We start from the raw sequence: 22676 nt of genomic DNA on the forward strand, positions 1-22676 counted from the left end.
GGGCAATATGTTACTGGAGATCATGAGTGGGGTGGCACTATTGCTCCAGTCCTGTTTGTGAGTCCCGTAGAGGCATCTGGCCAGCCACTGGTGGGAGAAGATGCTGGGCCAGAGATGCCTGCAGTCTGATCTGGTATGGATGCTTTGACCTTCCCTGAGGGAAACATAATGGAATCTTGGGACACTGGACAGTTCTCTGTGCCACTAGCATTGGAATCTCTGTGGAACTTGAAAGGAAAATGGGCCAAATGTTGCATTAGATAAGTAATTCCTACAAAAGGGATTAATCTTTTCATGTTAGGGGAAAGGGAATGAGTGGAAAGCAGGTTTGCCGCTCTACCAAGGTTTTGCATCAGCTATCTCAGTTTGTGGCTTTTCCTCTGTTATGACCAGATTTGGCAACAAGCATTGGATTCAGTTGTTTTTCTGAAACTGTCACTGGAAATGGGAGGGGAGATGCTAAATTTTAACTGACCATTGCTTCCTGAAAGCCATTTCTTTTTTCTAAACATAACTAAATGTGACGTGCTGGAGGAATTCTCCAAAGAATCATGAATGTCCAGCAACCAGTCTGTACATCCTTTTTGAATTTGCGTCCAAGAAATGCCTGTCCAACAGCTAGGGCTGGCTATTTTGACACAATGTGAAAAAGAATATCCATGCCTATGTTCCTTGAATTAAAATTGGCAGCTCCCTTGGTGCTTCTGTCCTAATCCACCTGGGATTGGCTCTTGTACTTCTTGTCAAGCCGCTACAGTTTCAGTTGAGCCTCTTGAGTCTCTTCTTTCAGCGGCCAGCTTGCTCCCTCCTGCTGGGATTCATTGCTTCAGTTCATCTGCATGTTTTCTTGGTAGTAAGTCCCACTGTGACCAGTAGAATTTGCCCTAGATTCAACACTCATAGGATTCAGACTGTCAGCATCAGTGAGTGAAAGCTTCAGGATGCAATAGGTTTCTAGGCATTCCTTCCTCTCCTCCCCTCCTTAATTATTGCCCTTCCCTGAAAGAGGCCACTCCCTTTGCTTGGTCAGAGGGAGAGGGTGTAAGCAGCAGCAGCAGCAGGGTACAGACTGAGATTAGCACTGACAAGCATTTTGCTTAAAAAGTAACTTGTGAGAGAGACAGATGCAGGTGGCTGGGGAGTTTGGGTTGGAAGGCTGATACAGTGGGTTGGATCCCGCAGATCCAAAAGTAAATGACTGATCAAATGGGACATCTGCAAAATGATATCACTGCTGGAATGGGACTTCTGCGATCTCTGCTTCCCTCTGCAATCCTCCATGTGTCCTCCAAAGGTGCTTTGTAGGGCTAGAGGTGATTTGGTGGACCTTCTGGAGGAGATGCGCAGATTGTACGGGGGAAGTGCAGCAGTGGGGATAGGATGCAGAACTCCTGATTCACCAGAGGTATCCTTCCCCTGGCGGAGCCATGTTGCTGGATCCAACACATTGCATTAAAAACCTGCATTTTGGACTGCTTCACATACATTGCTCATAATGGAGTTTGAGGCTTCAAATGAGGCCTAGCTCTTCTTAGCCGACGTCTAAGCGGAAAATCAGCACTGGGCTATTAGAATCTGAAAGTAAAAGCAAGCATTTCCACCTTGTCCTTATTAACCTCCTAGGCAAGAAAAACTACAAGAGAGAATGTTTGTTTTTCCCCAGAACCAGGTTTTATGGATTTTTTTATTCTTCTGATTTCCTAATAAGTCTTATGTTGGCAACTATAGCCTGGCCTGCCTTCTCTCACTGGATCTTGAACCATTTTAAGCTTAAGCGTGTTTTTTTGACATTTCATTATGGATACTATCGCTACAGTGAACTGGGACTTACAGTTCTTGGGAACAAGGAAAACTCACCTGAGAGTAAGTGGACTCAAACTCCTGTAGTCTGGAGAGTATCAGTGTTGCTAATTCAAGAGTTAGTGTGATGTAGTCTGTGTCATTCCATCTGACAATAAGTAATGTATTGAGCTTTATGCCTGCTTAATTGTCTCCAGGCTTTGCTGAGCACTGTATCAATAAACTGAATTGCTCAATGATCATAGGAGTCTTAGAGTAGGAAGTCCAACCCTCTGCTTAGTGTAGCAATCCAGTTTAAAGCATCCTTCACAGAGGATTGTCCAGCCTCTGATCTTTTTCAACCTGATATTCAACTGAAATCTGCCTTCCTTGAACTTTTGTTCATTATTTCAAGTCCTACAGTCTTGGATAACAGAGAACAGATTATGGCCCTCTTCTGTATGAGAGCCCTTTGGGTGCTTGAGAAATGCTATCATATATTTATTTATTTTTAATATTTATTACAAGCTTTTGTATGCTGCCCTATTATACAAAATCTCAGGATGGCTTACAATATTTAAAAGAACAATTAAAACAACAGTTTCTAATAAATAATAGAAACAGAACAAAACAATAAATCACAAAGCAAACAGAGCGACTGAAGGTTAAAAGTTGTTAAATTTTAAAATACTGTTTAAATAAAAAGGGTTTGGCCTGGCGCCAAAGAGTATAAACTTGGCACCAGGCATACCTCTCTGGGAAGCACATTCCAGAGTCTGGGCGCCACAGCAGAGAAGGCCCTGCTCTGAGTTGATGACCTTTTTACCTCTCTTAGAGAGGGTTCCCAGAGCAGGGCTTCTCCTGCAGATCTTAAGGGGCGTGATGGCATATAGGGAAGGATATGCCCTCTATCTTCTCCTCTTAAGGCTCAACATACCCAGTTCCTTCACTCTTTCCTTATTAAGACTTAGTTTCTAGTCCTTTGATATTTTTGTTGCCCTTTTCTGGATTTGTTCCAATTTATCTGAATTCTTTCTAAAGTGTGATGTCCAGAACTGGGCACAATATTTGAGGTGAGGGCTGACAATATTTGAGGTGTAAATACAGAATAGAATGCAATTTCTGTGACTGAGAAACTGTACTGTAATTGATACAACCTACAACTGCATTTGTAAATTTTTTTGACAACCACACAATGCTGCTGGCTCATATTCATTACATGTCCTACAATCTTTTTCACATGTCCTGTTGAAAACCCAGTTATCCCATCTATTACCTGAACATTTGTGTTCTCTTTCTTAAATAAAGAACATTGTACTTGGTTCTGTTAAATTTCATTCTTTCATTTTCTGTTTAGCTTTCTAATTTATCAAGGTCATTTTGAAGCTTCCTTCTGCCTTCCTAGAAATTGATTATCTCATTCAAGTTAGTGTATTCCACAAATCTGAGAAGTATTCTTCACACTTCTTCCTCCAAGTCATTAATAGAAGTGTTGAAGAGTACAGGGCCTAGGACACCCCGCTTGATTCCTCCCTCCAGTTTGATAAAGATGATTGAAGACCATTGATGACCACCCTCCAGCCGGCCGTGGATCTGTCTAGTAATAGTGCCTTCCAGTCCTCAGATTAGAAGGCGGATGAAGGTGGACCCAAGCACCCTCCTCCCCACTCCCCCAGCTCATGTTTTGAGCAATAAAAATTAAATGCTCTTTTGGCAGGAGACATGAAGTTTCCTCTTCTCCTTCTGGCTGGGAAGCCCCATTTCGGTCTGGTTTTGCCTCTTCTGGAGGTAAGCCCACTTCACCCCAGGAAGAAACAGAACCAGGACAAAGCGTTCTCATTCTGCACTGGCTTTGGGCTTCATCCTAAGCCGGTGCCATGTCCCTGTTACTGACCTCATGATACACACATACGTGCAATTCAAAGTCACACACATCTCACTAGAAACTCAGTAATTTAGCACAATTACAGATGCAGTCAAATTCACACAAATAAATATAAGCCCATTTCAGTCACACACATTGAGCAAATCTACACTACATTCATATTTCTCAGTACCACTGAAAGCACACCAACTGTTTCTTCCATTTAAGACTCAAACTGAGCCATGGAAAAGGAAAATTCACAAGTATGTATCAGGGCAGCTCAAGTTCCTGGTTGTAAATACTTACACTACATGCGTAGTCACAGCAAGCCATTCTGTGGCCAGCGTCTCTCAGTTTCTATTCTGCTTTTACATAGGACAGTGCCCACATCCTTTTTCTCTAAGACAGGTCAGTCAACATCACTGATGGTACAGAAAGATAAGCCCCATGGAGTGTTGAGAAAGGAAGCCTTTTTTAGAGCGGATAAGAGCTTTCCTTGTTGGAGGAGGAGGAGGAGGAGGAGGAGGAGAAGCCTGGCAAAGAAGCTGGTGAGCTGGATGGAGATCCCTGGTAGGCTGCATCAGCTTTGTGGCCAGAGGTTCTCCATACTTGTTGCAAGGCCCATTCAGATCGTAAGGGCTAAGGAGTACGAAATGGAGAGAAAGAGAAATAGGTCAGCTTCATAGGATGTGTGTCTGAGACTGACTGCGAGGTTCTTAGTGGGAAAATTCAGTGTTAGTCCTATATGGAGTAGACCCATTGAAAAGAATAGGATTTAAGTTAGTTTGACTAACCCAAGGCTCCTCAATTTAGCTGATGCTTCCCTTCATATGAATAATTGCTCAGTCTCCTGCAGCCATTTCAATGTGTTTCTGTGTTCACAAATTGAATCACTGGTAACAAGGTCTACAAACCATTTAGCTGGATCCAAGCGGTCTCTGTGCACTTCTATGGCAATTTGGAACATTAGTTGTTTTTTATGAAGATAGCTGAGGGTATAATCCAATCTATGTGAAAGACAACTTTCTTGAAGCCGTTTAAAATTTAAGCTGATTGACACAGCAAACAGCAACACCTGCAGGCAATTTGTTAGGAATAAACCTATCTTGATACATTCCTGAACTTTCCTTTGAAATGGTGACCGTTTTATATTGCTTTGTTCTGAGTCTTGTAGTTCATGGTGCATGAGCCCAACCAATTCCAGTACATTTTAGTGGCCATTTGGAAAGGGCTAAGGTTAGAGCCCTGGGCATCTTTAGTTTGGAAGCCTTACTTGATTGGCAAACCGTGTTATTTCACTGGTTCTCTGCTTTTTTGTAAAACCAGAAACCTTTTATTATGTTGTTTTATTTTTAATGTTATAATAAGGCATGCTTATTATTTCTGCTTCTATTTCTATTGTTCACTGATCCAGAATCTGTTTAGATATAGAGTGGTTTATAAATGTTATAAATAAATATTTCAATTTAATCTCAAAAATATCCAAGAGTACATCTTCAAATGTTGCTATGAATTTTCCTTTGAAAACAATTCATCCAATCTACTGAACACCTAGGTTGGATAGGCCTTCAGATACTTTGGACTATAACTCCCACATGCCCCAGCCAACACAACTAATGGATGTTGGGATAATGGATGTTTTAGTCCATCTGAAAGGCGCCAGGTTTCCTACCTCTGCTCTAGATGGTATCCCTGAGCTGCTTTTTGGAGGGAGGGAGGGAGAGACAAAGATAAAAGATGGAGAAACTTTAATTTTTTGTTATTGCTGTATTGAACTGGTAATCTAAACAGACTGTGGGCAAAGTCAGATTGAACCATTCAATATTCTAAATATATTTAAGTGGAAATAAGTTCTATTTATGGAGCTTTCAAGCATATGTGTCTAGTACTACTGTGTAAATCAATAGTCTCTTGGGACCTTTGGGGCTTCCCCCACGGTAACTAAAAAGAGGTTACATCGTTGTTGTGGTGACACATTACTTTTTAACATTTTTTTCAGTAAAGAACAGTGGACTTAGAAGCTGTGGATACTATAGGATTTAGCGTGATCAGTTGTGAGTGTCTCTAGGCATTCATGTGGACAATAACGCCAAAGAATGCTCTTAATTTGTAATTCTCTAAAAGCAAATTGCTGCTGATGTCTTCCTTTACTCACTTTTCTTTCGCTTGTTCAGTTCATAAGAGTGACATTCAGCTGACCTAAGAAGTTGTTCTCCTAGAATAGGTGATTGACTGGTTTCACACAAAACAACAAGCAAGCAGTGATTTTTTTTTTAAGGTTGCTTGTCATGTTCTCCAAACCGTTGTGATTTATCATGGTTGTCAGCCATGACAAGACACAATGGCCTGCTTTAGGGTTTCTCCCTGCCAGGGTTGTTTTTGTGTTATCCAAACCTGGACAACACAACACTTTATGGGATAAGCTCCAGAAAGGTGATCCACCTGGCAAGAGCATCTGTTGCCACTCTTGCCAAGCTGCTAGGCAGAAAGCGTGGCTGGCAGTTGCCCCAGACTGGCATGGGTGCCAGAGGTGTCCCAGCTCCTCCCACCTGGGCAGGGCTGCCCAAGAAGGCAGTGCCACCAGACGATTGGCCCCCCCATACCTGCTTGAGAACAAGCCTCCCGATCATGAGATGGGTGGTGGTGGGGAGGCATATTCATTCTGCGATGATTGGCTGGATGTTTATTCCGCCCTGCCAAGTGTCTCCTGGAATTCCACCAGGACGAATGAGAGGGAAGGAGGTGGGGAGAAAGCAAAGCAACAACAATGAACCAGATTGTCTGCCTGGCTCATTGCGAGTGCTTGGCACTAAGCACCAATTCATCATGGTAATTTACCATGATGGGGCACCATTACTTAGAACCTGCCCATTGTGTGAATAATTACAAGTAGTGGTTCTCATTTTCTTAGCGGGGAATTAACAAACCATGTATATCATCCAGCTGGGAGCTTCACAACTTACAGTAGAATTTGCACTGACTCAGACTCAAAGTGTGCTCATCAGTGGCACATTCTCAAACTGGGGAGAGGTGACAAGTGGGGTGCCATGGGGTTCCATCCTGGGACTAGTTTTCTTCAACATTTTTATTAATGATTTCAAAGATTCAGTACGAGAAAAGATAATTGAATTTGCAGATGACACCAAGCTGGGTGGAATAGCAAGTACCCTGGAAGACAGACATAAGATACAGTATGATCTCAGTAGGTTTGAATGCTGGGCAGAGAGCAACATAATGAAATTAATAGGGACAAATGCCAAGTCCTCCACTTAAGGAGCAAGAAATCAAATGCGCCACTACAAAATGGGGAACACTTGGCTCAAAAGTACTGCAAGTGAGAAGGACCTTGGGGTTATTGTAGATCACAAGCTAAATATGAGCCAACAATATGATGCAGTTGCAGAAAGGGCAAATGCCATTTTGGGCTGCATTAACAGAAGCATCATTTCCAAAAACACTCTGCACTAATCACACCCCAGCTAGAATACTGTATTCTACTCTAAGCAACTACGTTTTTAAAAGATGCAGAAAGGCTAGGAAGGGTACAGAGGAAGGCAACAAGGATGATTCAGGGACTGGAGGCAAAGCCCTGTGAGGAAAGATTGAGAGAACTGGGCATGTTCAGCCTCAGGAAGAGAAGACTGAAGGGTAATATGATAGCACTCTACAAGTATCTGAAAGGCTGTCACAAAGAGGAAGGACAAGATCTCTTCTCATTCATTCCAGAGCGCAGGGCACAGGATAACAGAATTAATGTAAAAGAAACCAGATCTCAACTAGATACCAGGAAGAATTTCCTGACTGTCAGAGCAGTATGACAATAGGACCTATTACTTGGGGAAGCTGCGGGTTCTCCCTCACTGAAGACATTTAAAATGCATTTAGACAGTCATCTAAATGAGATGGTGTAACTTAGTGTCATGCCGTAGGAGGGAGTTGGACCTGATGGCCTTCTGGCTCCTTCCAACTCCACTATTCTATGCTTCTGTGTGATAGTATAATCCATGTGGGCATACATACATAAAATTGATGCATACAGCTGCCAGTTTTCTAGTAAGTTTTTCTTTTTTAATTTTTTTAACTAAATAATACAATACAATACAATAATGCATCAGCTCAATTGCATTGAATCATATGAGGGTTGAATACCCTTCCCTTTTATTTATTCAATAAACAAACTGCGAATATAATCAAAATTATTCTTATCTGTTAATTTGTAGTATTAAGGTGGGGAACAGGTTAACTTGTCATTAATAGCTATATTCCAAATTTCTTTAGTAGTTTTCTGCCACCACCTCCCAGTCTATTACCAGGGTGGAAGTGCACCGCTGTTGCAATTTGGCACCTTACAGATGTTTTGGACTTCAGTTCCCAGCAGCTCCAACCAGCAAATCCAGCCACAGAAGGATAAGCTAGACCTTTTCCACAGGCAAGGACAGGTTGCTTTCTGCTTATTTTCTACTTGGCAAAAGTTGGTAGCTAACTCCAAGCAGCATAGGATGGTGGGAGCCTGAGACAATCTCTCTGAGACAATTTCCAACAAGCATCAGACCCATTTAAAAAAAAGTTTTATTAGGAATCAAAATAAGAGGCAAATGGAAAATCAGAAATGCAATTAAAGAAATAAAGCAGACATTCAAAAGTTCAGACCAATGGAAGAAGACTCTCATACTCATAAGCATTTTTTTACTACTGCCCACTGCATCCAGTGCATGGAGTATCTCTTTCATTTGTTTGATATATAGACTCAGGCAGAGAGAGAAACTGAAAGAGAGAGGGAGAGTTAGCAAAAATGAAATGCAGGAGTAGAGCACAAATCTATATGCCAAAATAAAGGTCCTCATGGTGTTACAGCAGCCTTTATTGTGTTTGCTGCCAGAAACTACACGGTCACCCCTCTGGAATGTGTAGTCCATGCAGTTGACAGGCTTACCACCTAATCCTTTTTGTTGTTGTAACACAACAACAAAAAGCAATCTTAGCTGAATACATTACAAGGATGGTGTATAGGAATAAAGTACTATTACCATTATGTCCTGTGTAAGGCATCATTTTCTTGTGCTTTCTCATGTTTTCCTTAGTTTGCAGCTCTTCTGGTACCAAATCTAGATAGAAGATTCTGCTTTTCAAGAGGCCTTACTTTCTTTAAAATATAGGCAGAAAGAATCTCCATTGTGTTATTTTAATGATCAGGCAGGTCCCAGGTGTGTGTGTGTGTGTGTGCATGCACATGTGAGCATGCATTGTTGTGTTCAAGCAAAGGTGGCTTCTCTGGGCTTGTTGAAGCACTGGGGCTGCTTCCATGCAGAACGTTCCTGGTGCTTCCAGTCAAACGGCTTTGTGCATCTATTCCAGCTGCCTTAATGAATATTTTTCTGGTAAGAAGAAAGATGGCAGAAGGAGTGAGAAAAGAGTAAAAGCCTCTATATTGAAGACATATTTTCTGGACCCTCCATAAGAGTCTGTGAATGAGCAGAATGCAATTGCACGATACAAGCCTCCTCCAGAGTTTGCTGCTGTCGCTGTTGGCCTACCTCAAAAGAGCAATTTTGTAGGGGTGTACAAAAGAAACAGGTCAACTGTGGTATGTTCTTTCCTTCTTCATTTCCTTTTCTTTATTCCTGTGCTACCCATCATCAGTTTTCAGAGCCGTTAACAAATAACCATTCTGCCCCCCCCCCACACACACCCACTTCACAGTCAGCCAAGAGTAGCATCCAAGAAGGCTTTTCCCCTTGGATTTAATATTGTCCCACAATCAGTGCTAGGAAATGCTGCCTTTGCTGCTTCATGGGCTGCTTTTTCCAGGCTTTTAGTCATTTCTTTTTTTAACATGAAAGAGCTGAGCAACACGAGCTCTTTGTGGGCTGGAGGTTATTTGTAGCTGCAGCACTTAGTGTATGGAAGGTGTGAAGAGGAAACCATGCTGCATGCGATCACTTCTGCCTCAGCCGGGCTCTTAAAAATAGAACAGAGGAAAAAGTGTAGGGGCATAAGTCCCCTGATGCAGCTTCTGTGAAAGTCTGATTTGACTCCATGTGAAGAAGTGACAGGGAAGGAAAGTAGAAGTCCCCAAGCTTGGAGAGACTGCCAGTACCAATAGGGGAGTGCTGCTTTGTATGGCCATAAAGAGTGATCAAACATGGTCAGTTAATTTTGCAAAATATTATTCATAAGCCATTTTTGATTGAACTGAAGGCTTGCAGGGATTGGAATCCAAACCAAGCTCTTTGATTCTCAGATTCTGATTCAACAACATCCTTGAGGATGTTTGCATGGTTGTATGTGCATGCAGGTGAGATTTAAGGGGCACACCTGCTGGATCATGCTGGGAGTTGTAGCCCTTTCTTCTGCCTAAACTTGCATAGTTTAAGATGTCCATTTTATGATCTCATGTCAAATGTCAGACAGCTTTGCCTTCAATCTGCATTAAAGTGTTAAAATCTGCACTAACATTTGTGGTTTAGCCTTCTTGCTTTTGTTTTCCACATTTAAGGAAAAACATAGAGAGCACTGCAAGAGTCCGAGGGCACAATGAGGTCATGGAAAAGAAGTCTTCCTGGAGTCACTGCCATTGCTATGTCTTTCCCATCTGATTGCTGACCAGTGGCTCAGGCAGAGCCCACTTGGTCAGATGTGTGACTCTGTTTGGAAGATCTTCACACTTATTAGAAATTCAAGAATGAATGAACTGGAAGAGCTTAAACCCATAACCGAGAGTTCCTTCCTGTTGCCCTCCAAAGTTCATGTTGCTTTTTTGAAACCTTCTAACTCAATATGAGCACTGTCAAGTGTCTAATGAACAGGCACCAGATCAAGAAAGCTTTGGTCCTAATAAATGCAGGGGTATTGATACATAGTGGTCAATTCTGGCCATATGGGAACCCCTGTAGATGGCCTTGGGTATTATTTCATTTGCAAAGCACACAATAAATATCTTTAGAGCTGCTCTTTCATGATTTCAGAGCTGCTCCTACTCTTCTGAACAGTAACAACACAACTTTTTGGCAATCCAGATTGAAGAAAAGGTAACTACGCTGAGCGTGTGCACTGTTGCATTCTAATCTCACTTCAGCCAGGTGCCATCATGACCACCGGTATCAGCTGGAGTTTGCTGCTCCCTGAGTGAATGTGGATAGGAGGAATGTGGGATCAGGATCCTGGATCTCCACAAGCAGAACTTATGGGCTGACAGAGCATGTAAGAACAGCCGTGCTGGTTCAAAGCAAAGGCCTGGCTCGTCCAGCAGCCTGGAGGAAATGGCCTGTGAGTTGGACGTGGGTACAGCAGCACCCTCTAGGTCTTGCTCTTCAGCAGCTAACTCAGAGAGCTGGTGTGGTATATCAGTTAAGAGCGTGGGACTGAGACTTGGGTGATCTGGGTTCTAGTCTCTGCTCAGCCATGGAGCCAATGGGGTGGCTTTGGGCCACAGACTCTCAGCCCAACCTACCTCGAGGGGTGGTTGTTGCGAAGATTGAGAGCAGCAGGAGCAAAATGATTTCCATAAGTTTGTATGGAAATAAGGTGGGATATAAATGTAGCAAATAAATAATGAACTGATGAATAGAACTCCTGCAACAGAGAAGGCAGCTGCCCCTGTGGAAGTTGCTTTCTGCCCACATGCCTGTTATATGCCTCTCATATATGTACCTGTATGCAGGGGTGGAGAGGGAGGATGGGCTAGCATACGTTGCAGCAACTACAGGTGTGAACCCACCCATGGTTTCATTTTAAATGGTGTTTATGCTGTGTTTCACTAAGCTTTTCAATTTTGTGGCTTTAAAATTTTCCTTGTGAATTCCCCAGGCAGCTTTTGCTAATGAAATGTATAGCAATGTAGACCAAAAATTAGAAAAACCAAACAAGCCAGCCAGCCAGGGAATGCTACATGACCAGTTCTGCTGCTGATGGGAAAATGGATACCGTATCTCTGGTTCTGCTCTTCAGGTTCACTCTGGAGTGAGTTCTGGAGGATGCCGTTGGGGATTCCTGGAGTGCAGCCCAGCCCAGCCCACATACTCAGGGAAAAGGCAAGTGTCGCGCCAGAGCAGGGTCCCCAATCCTTTTGGACCTGGGGGCATATCTGGGAATCTGAGAAAGTGCTGTAGGCATGGCCATCAGTGGACACCGCTTTGACATCTGCCTGTCACATTTGTGGATGCATCTTATTCAGCAAAAGCATTTCTTTCCCATCTGCTGAACTATGCAGTGTTCAGTGCCCTTTAGTATGGGATTGTCTGATTCAACCAATTGCTGGCGATGCTGCACTGTGAATGATTCTTTCAAGTATATGTCTTGACTGTGTCTGCGCATTGCTTCTTTTTAGGAGGAGGAGCTTATTACAGAGGTAAATTTCGCACTGGAATAGCCTTTAGTAGTCACAGATATATGTACTCATTTGAATTGTATATCTTCATGGATAAATAATTGACAGCTAGAAGACTGATATGGCAAAACTGGCATGATAAACACTCTCCTTCTGTAATGTAGTGAATGGAGGAGCATACAATTTGTCTGATACATTTTCAGCATACCAATAAGAACTTGAAATGGATACTTATCCTGATATTTAGACTGTTTTTGGCAAACATAATTTCCAAAAAGGTGTTTGCATTTCATACAAAATCAGGAACAAATATAAAAAACCACCCAGGAAAAATAATTTTAAAAAATGCAAAAATACATCTTTCTGGGTGCCCAAGGGCTCCATGTTAGGGACCCCCTGTGTTGCTCAAAGATCACTTTAAAGTTCAGAATGTGTTCAGGATGAGTGTTCAGATGAGCTAGTTTTACTGGCTCTAATTTTCCATCAGGGGAAACAATAAAGTGGAAGATGGGCGGCTCGTGGGTGAGGAGGAAGAACAGCCCATGCAATCCACTCTCTCATTCTTTTTGAACATTTGCAGGTATTAGCTGGTACTGGTGAAGCAGGTACAGCAAGTCTGTCGTGGGCGTCTTCCCCTGTGACAGAGGTTGGCACGTTTCGAAGGAATCTGGCCGCAGCATCCCAGCAGACAGCCCCAGGTGTGATTACAGGTTGCTGCCTGCTGCCCGCATCACTTCAGTTTCCTCACACACAGTGCAGCGTACGAGGTAAGTGGGGCCTCCCTTCTTTGTCGAGAGCCACAGGCCTTTTGCTCAGAACCCAGTCCAAGCATATTTACTGGCACCAGTCCTTCACAAAACTGATCACTTCTGCTTCTTGGGTTCCACTACTGGAAATGTTTTAAGTTGAAGATAAATCCCCTCCACAGCAGTTCCCAGATGGCCACTGAAATCTGTGGTACAGCAGCAAGCAAAGAATCATTTTATTTTCCTTTTGTAAGGGAAACAAGCAGCTGTTTGCTGCTAAAATTCATCAGCAAGGGGAGCAGTGGCAGAAAAGATTGTCTTGCATGTCATAAGGTAGCGTACAAGTCAAATGACTCAATCAATAGGCCAATTTGACATCGGCTTTTTAATTTATTTTTTGCTGCTGTGCTGCTAACTTTTGGCTGCAAATTTGGCAGTGCTGCCCTGGTGGGGGGCTGGGGTGTGGCACCCAGTGGGTCTTGTGGGGAGCGGGAAATGGCTCCCAGGAAGTCCACCCCTGCCCTACGGGTAGCAGCCTGGCCAGTATCCAGTACCTAACTTTTTACGCTTCCATGCCTGGGAAATGTAATAAGGAAGCTGCCCCAGCTGGTCTAGGGATTCTGGGATACGAGCAGCCAAGCTCAGCCAGAGTGGGTGAACAGAGGGAGCAAACAGGAGTTTGGTGGTAGAGTTGAAGCGGAAGAGGAGACAAAGGCAGAGGCAAAGGAGTGAGGGGCCTGGAGTAGGGCCGCAACAGCCTCTTCCAAGAGCCCATGTGCCCCTGGGAGCTATAACTGAAGGACCATATTCCTTCTCCTTCTCCTCCCTTTAGTCCCCCTCTCCCCTGTGTTTTCTTTGAAACACGCTCCCATTTACTGGCAGGACTGTGTTGTTAACCTTTAGTGAAGACAGAAGATAGTCCTGGTTGTTATAACAGGCCCAACAAGGGAGAATAAAAAGAAAGCAGAAAGAATGGACTGTGAAGACTCCCCAGTGGTTGTGTCCTGCAACGTCTGTGCAATGTTTGTTTTCCTTTCCTGCCAACGTGGCCTACACCTACAGCCAGTGCAAGTTAGTAGCCCTTTTAGAAGAAAAAGTGAGAGCGCTAGAGCAGCAAGTGTCCACCTTAAAGGTAATAAAAGATTTTTGAAAATAGAGTGGTGGAATTGCCATAGCTAAGAGACTGCTAAAGCTAGAATTGCAATAGCAAGCTGAGGCAGAAGAGGAGAATCCTGAGGGAAGGGAAAATGAAGTCCCTGGAAAAGGGTGACAGGTGCAGAAGAACTAGAAGACCAACTGGTTTGTATTTGTTTTTATTGGGATCTTGTATTTATCAGTTCTTTAATTATGTTGTAAATTATTTTGTTTAGTTTTACTTATTGTTGTATTGAAATGTTTTGTTGATTGTTACTTTGCTATAATATATTGTATTATGTTTGGATTTTATTGAGTGTCAACCATTCAAAGAGCCAGCATAGCTGAGTGAATGGTATACAAATGTTTTCATAAATACATAATTACATAAATAAGATGTTCTGCACTAGTAGAAGCAGTAATACTATAGAACCACTTTCAGCTACTTGAGGATGAGACTGGAGGGCAGCCTGCTGTGAAAGAACTGCAAGACATCCCATGTGACACTGAACAAGAAGTTAACGGACAACCATGTGCTGGCAATGATACCAAGGCTTGCAAGAGCAAGGAGAGAAGAGTGTTAGTGGGTGGAGACTCCCTGTTATGTGGAATGGAAACACATGTATGTCAGGGTAACACAAGGACTCATCAGGTATGCTGTCTCCCTGCAACACAGATTAGTGATGTAACTGAGAAATTGCCAAGGCTCATACAGCCACTGACACGCATCCCTTCCTTCTTATATATGTGGGAACAAATGACACTGCCAAGCGGAGCTTTGAAGAATCACCTCAGCCTTTGGAGCTTTAGGAGGAAAGTCAAGAACTTTGGGGCCAGATAGTTTTCTCTTCAATCCTTCCAGTTTGTAGAAGAGGAATAGACAGGGAAAGAAAAACTGGCCAACTGAATGCCTGGCTATGAAGGTGGTGCTGATGTGAGATCTGGATTCTGGGACTATGGGCTACACTTCCTGGAAGATGGACTGCTGGCAAGGGATGGGTAGCACCTTACAAGAATTGCAAAAATGTGTTTGGTAACAGTATTAAGCTAATCAGGAAGACTTTAGACTGAATCCTACAGGGGAGGGGGAAGTACACCTAAGCATAAGAACAGACAAAGGCTTTTGCACCACAGTGGAGAGAGCATCTCTAACAGTGCCCAGTAATAGTCTTCCCGAAAATGTAGGAAGAAAGCTAGAATATAAAGCACATGGTCTTCAGTGTCTATATACTAATGCCCAGAGTGTGGGAAAACAACAGAATGAACTTGAACTCTTAATAAAGGAAGGTGAATACAACCTGATAGGTGTAATTGAAACTTGGTGGGATGACTGCCATGACTGGAATTCAGCAACTGAATTCAATAACCTGTTCAAGAAGAACAGAAGGAACAGCAAGGGAGGCAGAGCCACACAATACGTTAAGGATGTATATCTCTGCACAAAAATACAGAAAAATGTACTTAGTAGCCCCATCAAGAGCATCTGGAGCAATATAAATGGAACAAGGAATAAAAGGAAGACTGGTTGGAGTCTACTACTGAACACCCATTCAAGGAGAATACGAGGATAAAACTTTTGAAAAGCAGATTGCCAGTGTTTCAAGGAGCCATGGTGTTGTGGTTATGCGGGATTCAATTTCCCTGATACCTGTTGGGAGACAAATTCTGCCAAACATGGCCCCTCCAAGAGATTCCTGACATGTGTTGCTGATAACTTCCTCCAACAGAAATGGAGGAAGGAATAAGAATGGTTATCCTTGTCCTGATACTAACCAACAGGGAAGACCTGTTGTGGACCAAGTGGCAGTTATGGTAACTCTGGGGGAAAGTGACCATGCCATACTTGAATTCTTGATTCTAAAGGAAGCAAGAGCCAAGCACAGTTAAACGTGTATCCTACATTTTAGGAAAGCCAATTTTAATAAACTCAGATCAAGGCCAAGTAAAGTCCCATGGCAAGTTAGTCTAATGAGAAAGGAGTCCAAGTTGGGTGGGATTTATTTTTTTTCTTAAGGACATTCTAAAAGCGTAATCACAAACAATTTCAATAAGGAAAAATAGTAGAAGACAACAGAAGGAAGTCCATGTTGCTTCACAAAAAGCTTACAGTTGCCCTGAAAACAAACAAACAAACAAACAGGACATGTATAGGAAGTGGAAGGAAGGCTAGAATACAAAGGAAGAATACCACCAGGTTAGCATGGAATTGCAGGGTCGGCATCAGGGAGGCTAAAGCTAGGAATGAACTGAGGCTAGCGAGGGATGCTAAAAGCAACAACAAAGCCTTCTTCAGATATGACCAAAGGAAAAGGCAGAGGAAAGACATGGGGGTTCAGCTACTCAGTGTGGGTGGCAAAATGATAACAGATTACAAAGAAAAGGCAGATGCTCAATTCCCACTGTGGCTCAGTCTTCTCTCAGGATCTATGACCTTTCTGACGAAGGGGAAGTACAAACTGAAGGAGCAGGATGGCAGCTCAAGATTGAAAGGCAAACGGTCAAGGATCATCTAATTAGGTTGAAAGAGTTCAAATTTCTGGGGCTCAATGAACTCCATCCTAGAGTCATAAAGGAAATGGCAGAAGAACTCTCAGAAACAATGTCTATTATCTTTGAGGACTCATGGAGGACAGGGGTGTGCCAGATGACTGGAGAATTGCTAATGCTGTCCCCATTTTCAAGAAGGGAAAAAAGAAAAACCTGGGAATTACCAGTCAGTCAGTCTAACATCAGTCCCTGGGAAAATGCTAGAGTAGATTAGAAAGCAATTAGTCTGTTAACACCTTCAAAACAATGTAATGATTACTGGAAGTCAACAAAGATTGCTCAAGAACAAATGCTGCCAGATTAATCTGATTTCACTTTTTGACTGAGTGTGTGGGATGGACTGTGGAAGTGTTATGGATATAGTCTATCTTGACTTCAGCAAAGCTTTTGACAAAGTGCCCCTTGATATTCTGATTAGCAAACTAGCTAAAGTGGGCTGGGTGGAAAAACAATCAGGTGGATCCACAGTTGGCTACAGAATCAGACTCAAACAATGCTCATCAATGGCACCTTCTCCAAGTGGGGAGAGGTAACAAGCAGGGTACCACAGGGTGCAGTCCTGGGCTCTTCAACGTTTTAATTAATGATTCGAATGAGGAAGTGCAGGGAACAATTACCAAATTTGCAGGTGATACAAAACTGGGTGGGATAGCTAATACTCTGAAAGACAGAAACAAGATGCAAGGTGATCTTGGAGCACTGGGCTGAAAGCAACCAAATTAAATTCAGTTGGAACATATGCCGAGTTCTGCACCTGGGAAAAAGAAACCAAATGCACTGAAAGATGGGGAGTACTTGGCTCAACATTACTGCAAGTGAGAAGGATCTTGGCATTGTGGATCACAAGCTGAATATGGGTCAACAATGTGATGTAGCTGCAAAAAAGGCGAATGCTATTTTAGGCTGCATTAACAGAAGCATCAGTTCCAAGTCCCATGAATTACTAGTCCCCCTTTTCCCAGCACTGGTTAGGCCTCACCTGGAGTACTGTGTCCAGTTCTGGGCACCACAGTTTAAGGAAGATGCAGACAAGCTGGAAAAGGTTCAGATGAGAGAAACAAAGATAATCTGGGGACTGGAGACTAGGCCCTATGAGGAGAGATTGAAAGAACTGGGCATGTTTAACCTTGAGAAGAGAAGACAGAGGGGGGATACAATAGCATGCTACAAGTACTTGAAAGGCTGTCACAAAGGAGAACAGGATATCAATCATCCCAGAGTGCAGGACACTGAATTAAGGGCTCAAGTTACATGAAGCCAGATTCTGGCTAGACCTCAGGAAAAAATTACTGACTATTAGAATGGTACAGCAATGGAACCAATAACCAGGGGAGGCCGTGGGCTCTCCCACACTGGAGGCATTCAAGGTGCCACTTAACAGCCATCTGAGAGGGATGGTTTAACAGGGGGTTGTACCCAGGGGTCTTCTGGCCCCCTCCAACTCTACTCTTCTGTGATTTTATGTCTCCATTGGCCCTGCTGGCTGGGAATTGGGGGGGGGGGGAGTTGCATCCCCAATACATTTGGAGTGCTCCAAATGGAGGAAAACTGACCTATGTTCCAGGCTCCCTTTCCTGAGGACACCACCTACAAGGTAAAGCAGCCTGCTATTGCGTTACTGCACAGATGTACAGTTTGGAAACCCAACCATGCTCTTCTCTGTATTTTCATGTGTTTCAGTGGTTCAGGTAGCTAACATGGACCTTAAGCACTGCACTGCCTCAGCACCATCTTGTTGCACCCAAGCAGTAGAGGATACGAGGCCATGCTGAGTGAAACCAGGCCCTCTTGTCACCCAGTTCTCCAGGAAGTGCTGATACAAGGAAACCCACAACCACCTGCTGTGACCTCTGTCCAACTATGGAGAGTTCAGGTTTGTGTTTGCTATAAAAACAAAATTGACTAGGTGGGAAGAATTTTCCTTCCACCACCCCTGCTCAACTGAGCAAAGGACAGAATAAATTTCAGAGGGGTAGGTGTGTTGGTAGTCTGATGCAGCAAACATGCAAGGAAAGAGTCTCAAAGAGTCTACTCTTGAAAATTAACAGATTTATAGTACCATAAGCCTTTGTGTACTCAAGCACACTTCATCAGATGGAAGCTTTTCACAGCAATACTGGTGGCAAAATGAAACTAAACTGTCACCCCAATAAAGAAAACTTAGACACGATTAGGCTTTGGACTATTGGAATGAACCTACATTGCCAGGGTCCTGTATCCCACCCGCAGGAAGAAGGATTTCATACCAGTCATATCCTGATTCTTCCTTTATCAAGAATGTGTGGATATTTTCCAGAGGAGTAAAATGATTCAAGTTGTACCATCTGCTAGTAAATTTATCACTCTGTTTAGACACTCTTACACAGGGGGTTAATATCAGAGGTGGTGTTGCTATAGTGAAAACAGCCTGTATACTTGGTGCTGTTCTATTTCCACTGGAAGTCTGAGTGAGAAGGAACTCTTTGGTGCACGACTATTTTCTGCTGCTTGTATTTTATGTACTGCCTGGACATGTACCTGATCCAACAGGAGTTGACAACACTAGTGGCATAGCATTGTAGGTATCCTTTGGTTGATGCAGTTATATATATTTGAGCCAAAAAGTCAGGTTGGTAAGTTAGCAAGAATGGGGAGATGCTGAATCACCCTAGTTTCACACATTGTGTTTCTCTCCTGCTTCAAGCGGTTGAGTCAGACATTCTCCGGAGTGTGCACGCCCTTCTCCGAGAGCTCGATGGCCACCATCCAGCCTTCCAGAGTGAGAGAGGTAAGGCCAGTGGCTGCTCTGATCCACATGGTGACTGAGCTCTTGAGAGACTTTGCTTGGTGTGCCCTTGAGCTCCATCCCCACAGCAAGTTACAGCAGAGGAAAGTTGGATCCACCATGCCTGGCTAGCTATGGCAGCATCCCCTGTTCATCTGGTATTTGTCTTGTTAGTTGCTCACACGGGAGTATAAGAATGGGTCCCTGCCCTGATTCCCGGTGTCAGAACTTTGCCAGAGTCTTTTTCTTACTGGAAACAAATGTCAGAGGACGAGCCATAGCTTAATGCTAAAGATGAGGCTTTGCAAGTCTGAAAGGCCCCTGTGCTGAATTCCTGGTTTCTCCAGTTAAGATCATTCAGACAGCGAAGCAACAGGAAATGGGGAACTGCCACCTGGGCTAGGACAGAGGCAGGGTATGGGGACTTTTGGCAATTTGCCAAACTCTTCTGGGCATGAACACAACATGGCTGCATAGGGAGGTGTGGCGGGCCACAAATCCTGCTCAGATGACTGAGTACAAGGCAGAGGGGGGATCTGAATTTAACACACAAAACAGTTCCCATGATCCCACACTTTCCATAGCTGAAAGACATTTTTTCCACAGAACACAAACTCTTTTTCCCTCCAATCTCCCTTGCCAGCACTTATTTCCTCTCACTGTCTCATACACTCTCTTTCTTCCCATCCTGACTCCCCACCGATAAAGACACCCCCTGCATACACACACACACCATTATGATTGCACATGTGCTTATTCACACATCTGTCTTTTTGCTCCTCACTGTAAGCACATGAAAAATTTCATTTGTTCTTTTTCAGGATCTCTCCCCCTCACCATTCCCTTTTAGTTCCATCCCTCTTTCTAGCCCACATGCGGCCCCATCCAATCAGATGCACCAGCAGAGAACCCTTCACAAACAGCCAGGTTATTCCAGCTGGCTCCCCCAGCCCTGGCTGGCCTCCTGCTGCACGGGCTTCCTGCTGACCTCACTCCCTGAGACAAAACAAGTCTTGATGGAGAGGCAATCAGATGTTTTTCCCTGCCATTTTTTCCATTCCCGCTCCTTGGCCTTCACATCTCTAATTTCTCCTTTGCTATTTTCAGTCTCTGTGCTAGATTGGCACCTGTGTTTATGCCATGTCCTGTCCATGGTGTTAGAAATGGTGCCTCAGCATCTCCAGGTACAACAGAAAACGCTCCTGCCTGGAATCCTGGCATGCCATGGCTGCCAGTCAGTGTCAAACATACTGGTTTAGATGGACCAAGGGTCTGACTCAGTGTAAGGCAACGTCTGGTGATTTTTGACCTAATGGATGTAAGCTTGACAGTTGTTTTGGCACTGGTCTCCCAGGGATGCTGCGATGGACTTTGCACAAGAAAATTGACAGGAATCCCAGTAATGGTGCCGTCCTGATCAAAATCTTGGTGAAGGAACTGGAAAAGGTGAGAGCGATCCGCAGAAAGAAAAGAGCGGGTTGGGTGCAGGCTTGGCAGCAGAGAGCTACTCTTTCTTGTGGCTATGAAACTGTAGTTCATGACTTGGCCACTGTTCTGCTGCTTCAGAGAAGCATCAGGCTGGTGGTAGGTCCAGTTATTTGGGCATCACAACTCATAGGAAAAAGTCAGTCATGTTGTCTTGGATTCCACTGCAGCCCACAAAGGTCTTTCGACATGCTCCATCCACCCAAACATAAAGCAGGCCCAGCCGTGACTGACTTCTGCGATGAGCAGCCTGTTTCCCTTTGTTTCCAGTATGTTTAGAATACCACCAAGGGACTGAACATCACAAGTCCCATGGTCTGGAATTTTTTAGGTGCTTTATGTATGCTTTCTCCAAAGAGAGTTTAACCTGCTCTTCAAGTGAGAGCCTCTCAAATGTAAGTGATGATGTCAGGACTCATTGCTTTCGCCGTGCACCCGCCATCCACCCAGAGGAGGGTCGCAGCCTAGCTCAATGCATCTTCATCTCCTCTGCTGTGTCTTGAGGCTCGCAATGCCAGCCGTTAAAGGAGTGGAAATAAGAGCACATGCTGCTTGCCAGACTTCTGTTTTGCACTGAGTATTATGCCACGTTGTTGCACTGGATCTGTATTGGGACTGATGCTTGGGAATGTATCTTAAGTGATCTGGAACTAGGGGTAAGCAGTCAGGTGGCCAGATCCAGGATCTCTTCTCTGGAGAATGCTATGCATAACCGTTTGCTTTCTTCAGGCAGAAAGATGCAACTATCATCAATACATCATCCCCTTGCTTCACACGCTGATGTACACACTGATAAAGGTGAGGACCTCGTTTTATGGAGCTGTAGCATCCCGGAAATTCAGGGCTGGTGTGGATGGGCCAGATTGGGGTGTGGCCAATCAGCATGGCCTGACTTGCTGAGCGTTTGCCTTGGAGACTCTTTTGAAAGCCAGGTGGGAACACGCAAAGGAACTTCTTGTTCTTTCTACAGTCCCCACATGCAGTGGGGGCGGGGGGGGGAGGTGGAGTGGCATTTAAAGAAACAAGTAGCTAGGTGGCAGAGCTGAATCTCCGTGTGGATCAATGGTCCACATGCTTCCATTACAATAAAAACTATTACAATCCTCTACATGCTATGCATTTAATGTAGTTTAGCCCACTGTGTACTTGCATTTATGGACTCAGATATTTTTGACTGGTTGTGCTTCCCTCTGCTATTCTAGCCATGGTTTATAAAGAACTGATTCATGATCTCCTTAAAACCTTAAGCAGTAAAATGGAAAGAATAAGAGCACGGCTTTGGAAACCAGATGGCAGATTGCCTGCTCATAAGCGGAGATTCTATAGCACTTCAATCTGCTGTCAGCATGCGTACAACATCCATAATTCATGTGCTACTAACAGCAAGACACATAAACCATGTCTAGCATAAGGAAACACTTGGCGCAGAGGCAGCAGTGATCTGAAGCAAATAGAAGGAAGCATTGCACATAATCTCTGCCCTCTCCATATTTGTGGATGTTAAGAAAAAGGGGTGGAGATAAAACTGCAAGGGAGGACTGACACGAGCTTCTTTGGTGATGTATTAAAAGGAATCCAGAAACAAACCTGTTTGGAAATCTGCACATGTTCAGAGGCAAGTGACTCAAGGTTGAGCACTGCCCTTCAGAAGTGATCCGGAACAGCTCCTTTGAGTGGGCCATTGACTTTCCCTGAAGCCTGCTCTCTGTTACACTCTTGCCCAGGGGGGGAAAGGGTGGGGACTGGCTAGAAGCAAACTGCTTGATGTGGCAATTGGGCCCATGTCCCAGAAGAGGGGAAGAGTCAGCCTCTTTTTAAACTACGGCTGCAGCAACTGCTTGTTTGGCTGAGGGGCAATGATAGAGAAGTGTGGCTGTTTCGATCACCATCTCCTCCCCTTCCACCTGAATGCTTGTTGCTTATTTTCCCACAGTGCACAAAAGCCACAGTTCCTCCAGGTCTGTGTAAATCAGCTTCCTAGTTCATTCAGCTTCCTAGTTCTGTACAAGTGAATTGTAACTGAATTCTGCA

At 43.9% G+C, this 22676-nt stretch overlaps 1 protein-coding gene across 3 annotated transcripts in view; it reads left to right on the forward strand.

Annotated features, from left to right (window-relative positions):
• The first annotated feature begins 12397 nt into the window (after nt 1-12397).
• PIK3R6 (phosphoinositide-3-kinase regulatory subunit 6) overlaps nt 12398-22676 on the forward strand; it is a 32658-nt gene continuing 22379 nt past the window's right edge. The window contains exons 1-5 of one of the 3 annotated variants that reach the window (XM_044453710.1): nt 12398-12736; nt 18077-18269; nt 19080-19163; nt 20515-20606; nt 21375-21443. In XM_044453710.1, the coding sequence (XP_044309645.1) occupies nt 18257-18269; nt 19080-19163; nt 20515-20606; nt 21375-21443 (258 nt within the window). In that variant the 5' untranslated portion in view covers nt 12398-12736; nt 18077-18256. Of the gene's footprint in view, nt 12737-18076; nt 18270-18492; nt 19164-20514; nt 20607-21374; nt 21444-21473; nt 21578-22676 lie in introns of those variants that run through there. The other 2 variants (XM_044453709.1, XM_044453711.1) reach the window with 2 other exon arrangements.

Source organism: Varanus komodoensis, unplaced genomic scaffold (assembly GCF_004798865.1).
Source record: "Varanus komodoensis strain SLA01 unplaced genomic scaffold, ASM479886v1 scaffold7_1, whole genome shotgun sequence".
Classification (NCBI taxonomy): Eukaryota; Metazoa; Chordata; class Lepidosauria; order Squamata; family Varanidae; genus Varanus; species Varanus komodoensis.